Source organism: Antechinus flavipes, chromosome 1 (genome assembly GCF_016432865.1).
Source record: "Antechinus flavipes isolate AdamAnt ecotype Samford, QLD, Australia chromosome 1, AdamAnt_v2, whole genome shotgun sequence".
NCBI classification, from domain to species: domain Eukaryota; kingdom Metazoa; phylum Chordata; class Mammalia; order Dasyuromorphia; family Dasyuridae; genus Antechinus; species Antechinus flavipes.
This window is the reverse complement of record NC_067398.1, coordinates 639,245,644-639,259,496: the sequence shown is the minus strand read 5'-3', so window position 1 is coordinate 639,259,496 and position 13,853 is coordinate 639,245,644. Positions and strand designations below refer to the sequence as shown.

The 13,853-nt window shown below is 34.8% G+C and overlaps 1 protein-coding gene across 3 annotated transcripts in view; it reads left to right on the top strand.

Annotated features, from left to right (window-relative positions):
- TRAPPC9 (trafficking protein particle complex subunit 9) overlaps positions 1-13,853 on the top strand; it is a 1,007,235-nt gene that overhangs the window by 249,792 nt on the left and 743,590 nt on the right. For all 3 annotated transcript variants that reach the window (XM_051971143.1, XM_051971142.1, XM_051971144.1), the window contains one exon: positions 12,975-13,127. In XM_051971143.1, coding sequence (XP_051827103.1) covers positions 12,975-13,127 — 153 coding nt within the window. The remainder of the gene's footprint in view (positions 1-12,974; positions 13,128-13,853) is intronic.

Here is a 13,853-nt window from a genome sequence, read left to right as displayed (position 1 = left end):
CTTAGCTTCCAAGGTAATTTTTTTCTTTCCAAGAGTAACTACATTAATTCCCTACTGAGCAAATTCTATTAATTCCATCCATTTTACTTGTAGGATCAAATATAAACTTGTTCTTCTTGACCTGAAAACTTTATAGTTTTCTTAAATGTTACTCTCTGTCACACATTCTACAAGCCAGCAATACTGGCCTACTTGCAATTCCATTAATGTGGAGGTCCTCTCTTGTCTTAGTGCTCTTCCCCTAGCTCTTCCCCATGCGTGGAGTAGTCTTCCACTTTTCCACTTATTAATTTCTAGTTCTCAGTTCAGATCCCACCATTTGCAGGATGTTATTCCCAATCCCTCTTGTTGTTGATGCCTTTCCCACTTATGTTGCCTTTTTTTTACTCTGTATAGAGCTTGCGCATATCTCATTTTTGAGGTAAGTCTCTCTCATTAGAATATAAACGGTTTATATTCTTTTCTTGTCTTTCTTTTCATCTATCTCCACTGCTTAGAATGGTACCTGATGTAGATAGTAAACATTTAATGAATGCTTCTTGACTGATAATGTTAGAAATAGGAAGATCCTTAGTAGATATCTAGTCCAATTCTTTCATTGTACAGATGAGGAAACTTAAACCCAAGGTTTTAAAGAGACTTGCTGAAAGCCATTCACTTAGAGTCCATAACTCTGAAAGCCTTCATGTTTTCCCCTGAATTATGCTGCCTTGAATCTTGTATATGGATGTATAAATATATAAAAATCTATAGTTATCGACATTTTCAAGTAAATGCATTTTTAAATGAAAAATAAAAACAATCATTCTTATTTTATTCAAGTCCCAAAATGTAGTAAACTTTCTTAGGAAATTAAATTCATGCAAATAAACCATCTGCTTCCAAAATATACAAAAGGGACTAATTCTTGTCATTTATGTTCTACAGTAGCAAAAAAAAAAAAAAAAAAAAAAAACTTGTCAGCATTAATAAATGGACTGCAAAATAGAAGAAGCTGTGAATATAAAGTCTTAAGCTGCGAAGATGAGTAAAACTGAGTATTTGGGCAGGGGAGGGCAGCAGAGACAATATAAAATTAAGTTGTAGAAATACAACAATGTCCCTTACCAACTAGGCATCAACTTTTATTTTAGTTCTGTTAAGTTTAGCATTGCTTTGGAACTCTGGATTTTTCATGCTTCTAATTTTGATAGACATGAATTAAAATAATGCATTTCCCATGTATTTTTTTTTTGTTTGTTTTTTTTGTTTTTTGTTTTTGTTGAGGCAATTGGGATTAATTGACTTGCCCAGGTTCACACAGCTAAGAAGTGTTAAGTGTCTGAGGTTGCATTTGAATTCAGATTCTCCTGACTTCAGGACCAGTGCTTTATCCACTGTGCCATCTAGCTGCTGTGCCATCTAGCTGCTCCTAGTTAATGCATTTAAATTTCATTTTTTTCTAAATTCTATTTGCTTACCTCTGTCAGCACTAAGTTTTATCAAATGCTTAAGTATGTATTCAAGTATTAAGGATATGTTCCTTGCCCTTTACAAATCTTCTGTCTACTTGGGATGGCAACAACAAATTAGGAGCATACTGGATGAAATATGCCATTTAGTTATCATATGATCCCTTCCCTCAAAGAACTTATAGTTAAGTTGGGATAATGAGATATCTATAAAAATAATATGGCCTATGGACTAATTCTGCAGTTTTTAATTTAGATTAATTGGGCTCAATTTTTCTCTCCAATCTTTCCCCTCCTTTTCCCACCTCCGTATCACATATATCTTTGGCTTATTTTGTCCTTTCCCAGAATTTCCACCATAAACTTTAGAATACAGAGCATCGATCTCTAGATTTCCACAAATATAGGTAAAAGGACCCTAGTTTACAAATGGACACTCAAGGTGTATGTCATGTTCAGTACAAAACTTATTCTGCCTCATAGTCATGGCTAAGTAATATGAAAGTTGCATACTAATCTCTAAATAAAATTCTTTTTCTGATTTGTATCACTTTTCCCCAGAGATTAGTCCTCTTGATTCATAGCTGTAACTTGGTTTGGACTTTCCTTGGAAAAAGCCAACTAATTTGGACCTCTGGAGATTCTAGTGAGTTTTGTTCTCATTCCTGGGTCTCATACAGATTTCTTGCCTTATGATATTGCTCTAAACACTTGAACTTCCTCTTCCTCACCTCTCACTTCCACACTAAGAAAACCAACTTGGAGTTGCTAAAGAGCAATTTACAGTATCTGAAATACTCACAGTAGTAGTTGAGGACAAATTCTAGATAGTTGTTCCATATTAAATCAGTTTCTTACTGCTTTTTAACTTTGGAGTCCTCGGCTAGAATGAATCTCAGTCTGGGACCCACTAACATTTTCCCAGAAGGCTGGAGTTAAAGCACACCCATCACTTGACCCTGTGGTCCCTCTCTTTATGGCTGCCATCTCTTAGACTGAAAGTGTTGCAATGGCTTGTCCATGACTAGACACAGAATTCTGATTGAAGTCTGTGCACATTCCTTGTCCCTCATTGTAAGTGAGAGTATGTACAACTGTAAAGGGGCAATCCAAGACTGTCATTAATAGCCCAGAGGGAAGGCTTTTTGGGGTAAACAAACTTCTCTTTTTTCACTCTCCTCTCTTGGATCTAGGTGTCTTTTTTTAGGGATCTTTTTTTCTTTTTTCCTTTTTGGTGTCTGCTCAATGCTCGCTTTGGTTATCTCTGATTCATCAATACAGTTTTGTGGGTCTGTTTTATAGTCCAAATTCAGATAGATCATTCTGAGTTGAGTTTGAGAATAGGTAGCATTTCCTACAGATATTTGTAAGGGCCTGATAATTTATTCACTTTTACCTTTATTCTGCAGATGTCATTTATTGAATACCAGTAGAATAGAAAACTGAACTGGCTAGGGATGAAATAGAATAAGATATAAAAATTAGTTGGTATTTACTTAGAAGTCGGTATTTCTAAGTCATTTTATACTAATTTGCTTAAGTAGGTAAACATTTTCTGTATAATTCATTTACTAAGCCAATTGTTTCACAATTACTATTGTTCCTAATTTCTCTTTATGTGAATGACATTTCCTTTCTCCCAGTTACCCAAGCTTATATCTTGTTTTTTTTCCCCCTCTCAGCCCAATCTGTCTTATGTACTTCTACTGGAGTGAGCTGGGATGGGTTCCTTTGTATATGTTGCAAAATAGGAATAGAATTAAATTGAATTGATGATAGAAATTTCAACCAGGTCTCTGTGGAAAAAGGGAAAGAAAATACAGTGATGATAATTTTATTTTCCTGAAGATGAACATCAATAATCTAATTGCTGCAGTTTTTGTTAGTCTCATTTTTTAAAGTGGTGGGGAATACCTGCTTTTAAAAGGGTTGTTATCAGAATGTACAAATATTTAATGTGAAATCAGTCTGATTTTTATTCTTGGTCATGAAAGTTGCCATTTAAAGAATCTCTTAAGTTCAAACCAAATAATAACAGTTTGGAAAATAATGGAAAGTCAATAATGTTAAAGTTTTCAGTGACTTATCAGTGTTAAATTATAGATATGATCAGAATCATTTGTTAGTACAAAATTTGAGCATTGAAATAAGTTACTATTAATATTACAGAAAATTATTATATTGCAAAGGTCATAAAATGCTATTATGTACACCTATATATGCATATAGAAATATATGCACTCACTTCTCATATCCAGTAGTCTTTTGTTAATATTCATTTGTCTGTCTGTCTGTCTATTTATCTTCATATCCCTTCAAATTTAATCAGTCATAGCTAATTATGTGTCAAAACAATTAAAATGAAAAAATAGAAACTTAGAGTCTCTCTCTCTGATAATTACATAAAACTTGAGGAGCAGGTTGATGATTTTATTTTTCATGAGTCAGAAAGTCCTAAATAGATCATAAATTTCCACCTTATAATGTAAAATGTAGACTTGTGTGATGTTGGGGAATATGTTCTACATAAATGAATTTCTAAATAATCAAAGTTTTAACACTTAACAAAATAATAACTTTCTTGGATGGAAATATTAATAATTACTCACATGTATAATTATAAACTACATATATACTAGAGGGAGATGCCTCCCTTTTTCCTTTTTCCTATTCCTGTCTTTAGCCTTTTTTCCCCCTATCACTTGCTTTGTTTAACAATAACAAGAAGTTTTTACTACCTATTATTTTGAGAGGATATGCATAGACTGGGCTTTGGAATCAGGGAATGCTATATTAAAATCCTTCCTCCCTTTGATCCACACTGGCTTTGTGATTGGGCAAGTCACTTAATATCTCGGTGCTTCCAGACAACTCTTTATGGTTGTAAAGTGCAGAACTAGAGCCAATCTTCAATTTTTAGAGGGAGATTCTCACAAGAAGCTCCTTGTACCAGTGAAATTACACATCTGATTGGGAAAAAAATATACCAAGCAATATGTATTACTTAGTCCTGAACACAAAATAAAACAATTTCCATACTCAGGGAGCTTAAAATCTGTAGAGGAAAGCAACTCAGAGAAAATTAAATGCAAAATACTTGTCTTAGCAAGAGTGTTCCTGCTTCTGGAGGATGAAGAGAATCATCTGAAGCTTCCTGAAGGAAGTCAGAAATTCACGCAAAGATGGTGAGATGGTTGTACATTCCAGATAAGGGGGCCAAAATAGATTTATGATTTAAACTTTAATATTTTTATAGTTTGAGTGGCTGCAAATGCAGAATAAATTATTTTCAGGCAAAGTGAAATACATTTTAATTAATACCATGAGGCTTTATGTGTACAACTAATTGTAAATTGTAGATTGAGTGAGGAAAATGAGAAAACTGGACATTAGAATTTTTAGAACTATGAATGCCATTTCCAGGTCTCTATTACTTGTTACTCTGCTATTTTCTTTATCTTATACCATTTTGGCCCAAGACATCCCTTTCAAACAATGTCTCAAACATTGGACTGCCAAAATAGGTGCTCCATGTTCAAAGTTCTCTTTGGAATCACATCCACTGAAACTCTAGCTCATGAGCTGCTGGCAACATGTTTTTCTCTAGCCAGTCATAGGAAAGGCAAAAATATGAAAAGAGTGTAGCAAGAAAATTCACCACAGATCATAAGCTGAGGTCATACTCTCTCATAAATACACCATCAATGAGATGTGTATAAAGGGAATCATACCACGGGTCTTACATATCAATGAGGGCCAGGTACCTGGTACTGGGGTAGGGAATGTTCCAGATCAGATCACTGATATTAAAGAATTAAAATATCTTCTTAGTGATATCAAACTGTTCTCTCCAGGCTTTTTCCTGGCAGAGTGGCCTCTGCTTATCTTCTACTATCTACAATGCAAGTTGTCTCCCTTGGTGGGTTGTGTTGCTGCTGCTGCTGCATATTTTGCTCTGCTGTTCCCTTAGTGATTGCTGAACATGCAGTGTCAACTGAATTTGATCAGGTAGCTCCAGAATTTTTATTCTCTTAGGCTCATTTCTTCAGGGATACTTTTGCTATCTTATCTTCAATCTCAAAATATAGTGGCTAGAATCTATTTAGGATAAGAATAAGGTGCTAGTTTTTTAGTCATAGCCTCCACAACTTGTTAATAAAAGCCAGGCAACAAAAACCGGTCTCCTCATTAAATGTTTCCCTCTCTTCCATCCCTGTGTCATGTTGGAGTTTAGAGCCCTCTGTTACAGATAACTATATAATTTAGAATGAGATACTACTAAGATCTCCTTTGCTTTAGTATGCAACTTTATTTGATCTAAACCAAAAGGTTAGCTAAGGAAGCAGAGTCCTAATTCTCCATCTATTTGGCTTTTTTCCTGAATTTTCTTTTCTTTTCTTTTCTTTTCTTTTCTTTTCTTTTCTTTTCTTTTCTTTTCTTTTCTTTTCTTTTCTTTTCTTTTCTTTTCTTTTCTTTTCTTTTCTTTTCTTTTCTTTCTTTCATTCTTTTTCTCTTTTTCTTTCTTTTCTTTTCTTTTTCTCTTTTTCTTTCTCTCTCTCACTCTTTCTTTTTGTTTCTCTTTCTTTGTCTTTGTTTCTATTTCTTTGTTTCTCTTTCTCTTTTTCTTTCTTCTCTTCTTTCTCTCTCTCTCTCTTTCTCTCTTTCTCTCTCTCTCTCTCTCTTTCTCTCTCTCCCCCCTCCCCTCCCTTCCTCCCTTCCCTTCCTCCCTCCCTCCCTCCCTTCCTCCCTTCCTTCCTTCCTTCCTTTCTCTTTCTCTCTCTCTCTCTCTCTCTCTCTCTCTCTCTCTCTCTCTCTCTCTCTCACTTTCTTCCTTCTTTCTCTTGATTTCATTTTTTCCAGGTGACAGGGTTTCAAAAAATTGATCGTCGCACCTTCCTCTTTCTTCTCTTGCTAAATACTCCCCATTTTTCTTTTAATTCCCATATGGTATCATCTGTAGCCCTCTCGTTGTTTGAGGCACATTCTTCTCAGTATCTAAAAATGAAATGTTACACTTTGGTTCCCAGTTTCCTCATCTAAAAAACGAGAGGGTTGAATGAGATGATTTCTAAGATCCCTGCCAGTCCTAACATATTATTCTTTGTTAATTTTGTATATAAGAAGTTGTGATGATGATGTACTTGTAGTTGAAATGTATTTAAATTTGCATGTATTTTAGGGAGGAATTGTAGGGATGATGTCTTATTTGGTATGCGTCTCTGGCAGCCAAATCTAAACAATAGCTGATATTTTTCATTTCAATCCTTCATTAAAAAATAACTGCCATCTGAATCTGTTTTTTATAATAACTTTTTATTGACAGAACCCATGCCAAGCTAATTTTTTACAACATTATCTCTTGCACTCGGTTCTGTTCCGATTTTTCCCCTCCCTCCCTCCACTCCCTCCCCTAGATGGCAAGCAGTCCTATATATGTTAAATATGTTGCAGTATATCCTAGATACAATACATGGTTACAGAACCGAACTGTTCTCTTGTTGCACAGGGAGAATTGGATTCAGAAGGTAAAACAAAAATGCAAATAGTTTACATTCATTTCCCAGTGTTCTTTCTTTGGGTGTAGCTGCTTCTGTCCATCATTTATCAATTGAAACTGAGTTAGGTCTCTTTGTCCAAGAAATCCACTTCCATCAGAATACAGCCTCATACAGTATCGTTGTTGACATGTATAATGATCTCATTCTGCTCATTTCACTTAGCTTCAGTTCATGTAAGTCTCTCCAAGCCTGTCTGTATTCATCCTGCTCGTCATTTCTTACAGAACAATAATATTCCATAACATTCATATACCACAATTTACCCAGCCATTCTCCAATTGATGGGCATCCATTCATTCCAGTTTCTAGCCACTACAAACAGGGCTGCCACAAACATTTTGGCACATACAGGTCCCTTTCCCTTCTTTAGTATTTCTTTGGGATATAAGCCCAGAAGTAACACTGCTAGATCAAAGGGTACACACAGTTTGATAACTTTTTGGGCATAATTTCAGATTGCTCTCCAGAATGGTTGGATTCGTTCACAACTCCACCAACGATGCATCAGTGTCCCAGTTTTCCCGCATCCCCTCCAACATTCATCATTATTTTTTCCTGTCATCTTAATATAATCCTGTCATATAATCAGAGAAATGAATCTGTTTGTTTAAGGCTGATTTAGCCTTGGGCATCATTTAGTAGTAGTAGGCACTAATGATTCCTGGAGAACTTCTAATAGTTCATTTAAATATACTTGTTCTTATAATTGAAACACTTCTTTTTTGAAATGAAAAGCAATTTAAACAGTCGAGAACATTGCTGAAATTGTACTTTTTGATGTTGATTCTTTTCTTTTTAAGTCATCCTTTTGTAGAGCAAAAAAAATACTAGATTTGGGATCCAAAGATCTGATTCACATTACTAAGCTATATGATGATGGACCTGTCATCACTCAATATTTTGGGACCTCAGCCTCACCTTCTGTAAATGAGTGGGTTGAACTCTATGATCTCTATAGTACTCTCTACCTCTAAATTCTGTAATTTTATTTGAGTCTCATTTGAGCTCAGAATGGCCCAGATTTGCTAGGTGAATCATTTATTTGTTCAAGATATAAATCTGGTAGTTGAAGAGATACTTTCAGTTTCTTGCATTAAGTAGCTGCAAACATGAGTTCTTGTTGATTTGAATTGTTTAAAATTTGAAATGGACCTTGAGTATTATTAAATCCAACCCCTTCATTTTACTGATGGGAAAACCAAGGTCACAGGAGTTGTGACTTTCTTAATATCACATAAATTGTTAGTGATAGAACTCATGTCCTCCTGAATCACTTGTCTGATGTTCTTCCTAATTTTTTAATAGCTCTTTTCACTTGGTATCATATATAGTGTTTCCAGATGGCAGCTAGAGTAATTCCTAAAGTTTTGTTTCTTTCTTTAACAAGGCCCTCTTCCCCCAATTCCTTCTTTGTCCATGGAGATGTAAGAATATGTAGAGGAAAATCATCCAAAAATGACTACATATATTTTATTGAGTATAAGCAATCACCCAGTGCCAGTGTTGGCAGAAATAGCCCAGGGGGTAGAGTCCTGTTTCAGAGGACATCTTTGGTGTGCACTGGTCTAAGCCTGCTGCTCTTGGCAGCGGTGCCTCATGATAAGGTTAACTAATATTAACCTAACAGATGGAAAAGTAATTTAGAAAAACCAAACCCAGTATGTACTTCCCCTGTTTCTGAGGAAGGCAGAACTCCCACGGATGATTGTCCAAATGCTTTTATGTCCTGAGTTCATGTAGTCTGGCAGCTACAATCTCAATCTTGTATTAACTTGTTTGGTGATTGGATGGTAAAGGGAAAAGCTATATTTCATTAGAATAGAGGTGTTACATGTTCACAACTTTTACTGTTAAATCAGCAAATACATGAGAATAATAATTCCATATGTAATGTGCTTTGAATTTTACAAATCATTCTCATAACCTATAGACCTGGATGATGCAAGTTTTATCACTCTCCATTTATAGAATTAAGAAACTGAATCTGACATACATGAAATAATTTATCTACAATTAGGCATAGTTTAGCAAAGCTTAAATTTGAACCAAGGCCTTTGGCTGTAAGACCAGTAGTGTTTCTAATAATGCAATTTTGTATACAATTTGGGAGGCACTAAGAAGTAGTTTATGATGTAGTATATAATTATAGAAAAGATTTAGCCTCTGCTACTTGTTTAAAATGTAATGGGAGAAATAGAACACCTGCATATAATAAAGTTTAACACATTTAATTGCATAAATAAACCCAAAGAGGTGGTCAAAAGAATGATGGTCTTATGAGACTTGGATTTGAGTCTTCTCTGATAATTGTCAGCTTTGTGATCTTGGGGGAAAAAATCACATAGTCTTTCTAATAGATATGTATGTAGACCACAGGATTCTTTCTTGGATCTGCTTCTTTTTCCTTCTTACACTCTCTTGGTGACCTTGTCAGCTTATATGGGTTCAATTAGCATCTCTATGCTGATGATTCCCTCAAATATCTACTACTACATATTCTCCTGATCTCTCGTCCAGCATCTCAACATGCTTATTGGATATTTTAAACTGAAATGCCTTGTAGACATTTCAAACAAAACATGTTCAAGATAGAGTTAATTTATTTTCTCCCAAATCTGCTTTTATTCTATACTTTCTCATTTCTGTTGAGGGTACTATCATCATTCCAAGGACCTCAAAACCATCCATAACTCTTCGTTCTTTTTCATCTATCCAATAAGCTTCCAAGTCTTGTTTATTCTCTCACATCCTTCTATTCACATGTCTGGCCCTTATTGTCTTTCGATCAGTATGTTGGAATACCTTTTGAATTATTTTTTCTTTGCTTGAATCTGTCCTTCCCACAGATAGGTACTAAAGTTATTTTCTTAAATCATAAGTTTGATCATGTTACTTTGTTCAGTAAACTTTAGTGGCTTCCAGTTTTGTATAAGAATAAAAATACAAAATCCTTTCATACTTTTCTTGTCTTATATTTTACTCTCTTTTGAACTTTATGATTTAGCTATACTGGGTTTTGCATATGGACCATTCTGCAGACTACTTCCTCCCTTCTGGGGTTCTGAGTGATTCTATCCCCTCCTCAGCTCTGCAAACTCTGCATCCCGAGAAGCTTCAGTTCTTGGGATGCAGGATATATTCTTGCTGCTGCATTGGCTTCTAAATCTGTTCCCTTATCCTAGTAGTCATTCTCTAAGCTTGGAGTATTCTTCCTCATCACCTCTATCTGTTAACTCTGCTGGCTTCTTTTACGTCTCAGCTAGATCCCACTTTTCTGTAGGAAGTCTTTCCTGGATTTTTTAATTACTATCATCTTCGAGGATGTATTCTGATGGAAGTGGATTTCTCTGACAAAGAGACTTAACTGAGTTTCATTGGATAAATGATGGACAGAAACAGCTACACCCAAAGAAGGAACACTGGGAAACGAATGTGAACTATTTGCATTTTTGATTTTCTTCCCGAGTTATTTTTACCTTCTGAATCCAATTCTCCCTGTGCAGCGGGAGAACTGTTCGGTTCTGCAAATATGTATTGTATCTAGGATATACTGCAACATATTTAACATATATAGGACTGCTTGCCATCTTGGGGGGGGGGAGGAGGGAGGGAGGGGAAAAAGCGAAACATAAGTGATTGCAAGGGATAATGCTGTGTAAAAATTATCCTGGCATGGATTCTGTCAATACAAAGTTATTATTAAATAAAATTAAATTAAAAAAAAATTACTATCATCTTCTATTTGAGATTACCTTCCTTCTACTTTGTATAGATCTTGAATGAACTTAAACTTTCACATGTCTCCCTTATCATAATGTGTCAGTTACAGTGTATTTGCCTCTCTTTATGTCCCTGGTGTCTAACATAGTGTCCAGTACAAAATAAGTATTGAATAAGTGCTTGCTGATTGACTGCAGATAATGCTTTCCTTTCTCATCTCTGCCTCTTAGATTCCTTACCCTCCTTCAAGATTTAGCTGAAGGGTAGGGAACCATTCCTGTTTTTCCTATCTCATGATATTGTCTTCTTTAAGATTTTCCAGTATGAACTCTATATGTATCTTGTGTATGCTGATTCATGCCATATCCCTTGCTTGAATGTAAACTTCTTGAGGCTGCTTGCATTTTTCTTTGTAACTCCAGCTCTTAGCATAGCAAGTGTATACATGTGTATGTTTGCATGTGTATATGGAGGCATACATGTATATGTAATACATATACACATGCATATATGTATATATTTTTTCTATTTCCTTCCCCATTTGGTAAAGACATTCCTCTTCTTAGAGCTCAGGTAATACTGTGTTTGTAATTTTCTTAGATTTTCTTAGATGAAATGGTTTATAGCATAGTTGTTTGTATATTAGCACCACATTTTGTCTAAATTTTATGTTTTCCCAAGCACTGAGCTTGATGTTATACATTAATAGGTACTTCATAAATGTTTGTTGAGTAAATGGAAGAATGAAATAACCTCCTTTTTACTCTTTAATTCAGAATCTTAAAAGTTAGAACTTTAGTTATGCTTTAAACCCCCAACTTATATGCTGACCTACTTTTTAAAATGTTTATATCTTTTAAATTATCTACCTGCATTTCCCAATATATACTTTCTCATTTTCTTTCTCTTTCTGCTTCTAAGTGGGGGGAGGGAGGTGCAGTGGGATTGAGAGCAGAAGAGAGATAGGGATAGGGATAGTTTAAGTAGACTAGCCAATACATTGAATTGACCATCCATCCTCTTTACAGAACTCCACTAAGGGGAAATTCACTCCTTCTAGAAGCCTGTTTCTGTTTTGGATGTAGTTATTTGAAATCTTTTGCTTACTCGAAACCTAGATCTCTGCCTTGAAGACATCCAATAGACAATTATTTCATTCATAAGAATCATGGCATCTCAGAATTTGAAGGGATCTTTGGTAGTGTTACTACAATTCCATATAGAAATATTAATAACATATAATATTTGCAAGGAATTATAAAATCACATTTTTTTAAAAATTAAAAGGGACACCAACGACCATTTAATTTAGCCTGAAAAGAATCTCTTCTAAACTCTACCTAATAAGAACTCAGTAATACAACTCCTTCTTGGAAATTTTCAATGAAGAAGAATCTGCTTCCTCCAGAGTCAATCCATTCTACTTTTGAATGATTCTATTATGAAGTTTCTCCCTTTACGAAGCTTAAATTTCCCTCTTTGCCATTTTTATCCATTGGTACAGTTCTGAACTGTGGGGGCAAATGGAAAAATTCATATACCTCTTTTAGTTGATGGTTCTTCAAGTACTTTAAGACAGCTTTCATTCTTTTCTAACGTCTTATTCTCTTTAGCAATCGCTTGAAACCCTCCAGGGATGATACATGACATATAGGATTACCTCATTCCATTGTCAGATATCCTTTTTTGTTTAAAGCATTTTTTCTTAGATTTTTTTTTTGTTTGCTTCCCTTTAATGTCTCCTTATAGTCCTAGTTCTCTCCTAAATTCCTAAAGTATTGTTCACTTTTTCAAGCACTTGGAACTATTTAATTTAAAGTTGTCTTCTTATTCCTCCTAAGTGATTATAAGTTTATTAAGGGCAAGGATCCTATTATTTTTAATATCTCTAGTGCCCAACATAGTACCTGAAAAATATATAATATGGGGCAGCTAGATGGTGCAGTGAATAGAGTGCTGGCCCTGAAGTCAGGAGGACCTGAGTTCAAATCCAGTCTCAGACACTTAATACTTCCTAGCTGTGTGACTCTGGGCAAGTCATTTAACCCCAGTTGCTTCAGAAAAAAAGAAAGAAAGAAAGAAAGGAAGAAAGGAAGAAAAGAAAAAAAAAATTAACAATACTTAATAAATGATTGTTAAACTGAGTTGGACTTCCTTGTGCATAAAATATCTTTCATTTTATTTGGTTATTGTTAAACAGTGACACATTTCCTCTAAAATTATCATGTGTACTTTACTTTTCTAGAAAAACTGTATGGTGACTTTTTGAGTTGGAAACTGGAAGAAACCCTTGCTCAGTTTCCCTTACAACCAGGAAAGACAGCAACATTCACTGTAAATATCAAAGTAAAATTGGATTTTTCCTGTCAGGAAAATCTCTTGCAAGATCTCAATGATGGTAAGTCTCGTTTTCCCATTTTATTTCATTCAGTTTTAAGTCATAAGTATTTATTAAATGTCTGTTACATTGTTAGACACTTTGATAGATACTGTGCATAGAGAAATTATCACAGAAGAGGAGACAATCAATATGTAGAGGGCATTCTTTCAGTTCTCTTCATAGTACATGAAGACCAAGAGAAGCATACTCCTGATGGACATATATTGTCTATCAGGGTTTCTTGATCTTGCCATGTAAGCATACAGTCTTTTTTTTCTTTTTCTTCTAATCACACATTTCTCTGATATCCTTCACTTCATTGATCCTCCTGAACAAGCCTGAACAAACTAACTAGCTTGCTTTCCATTTTCCTATGGGTAAGGAATATGTCATCACTGATGTATTTTTTAAAATAAACAAAACAAAACAAAACAAAATAAAAAATAAAACCCAAAACCTGATGTTTAAAAAAAAAAAAAAAGGCATTTGTTCCAAAGCGAATCTTGGAGTTATTAAAAGAACTGTCTTATTTCACAGCCTGTTTTTTCTATTTAATCCAGGGGTCAGCTAATTGTTCACTTACAAAGTCTGTCCCAGAAATATGTGGTTATGAATAAGTTCTCTGTTCACATGTCCAAGTCGTATAAAATATCTTCAGTGATGAAGCAGCAGAAGTGACCTGATGATTATTATTATTAGGCAAAGATTAAGTTAGGGAGATGTATGCTCATAAAGGGTGTTTGT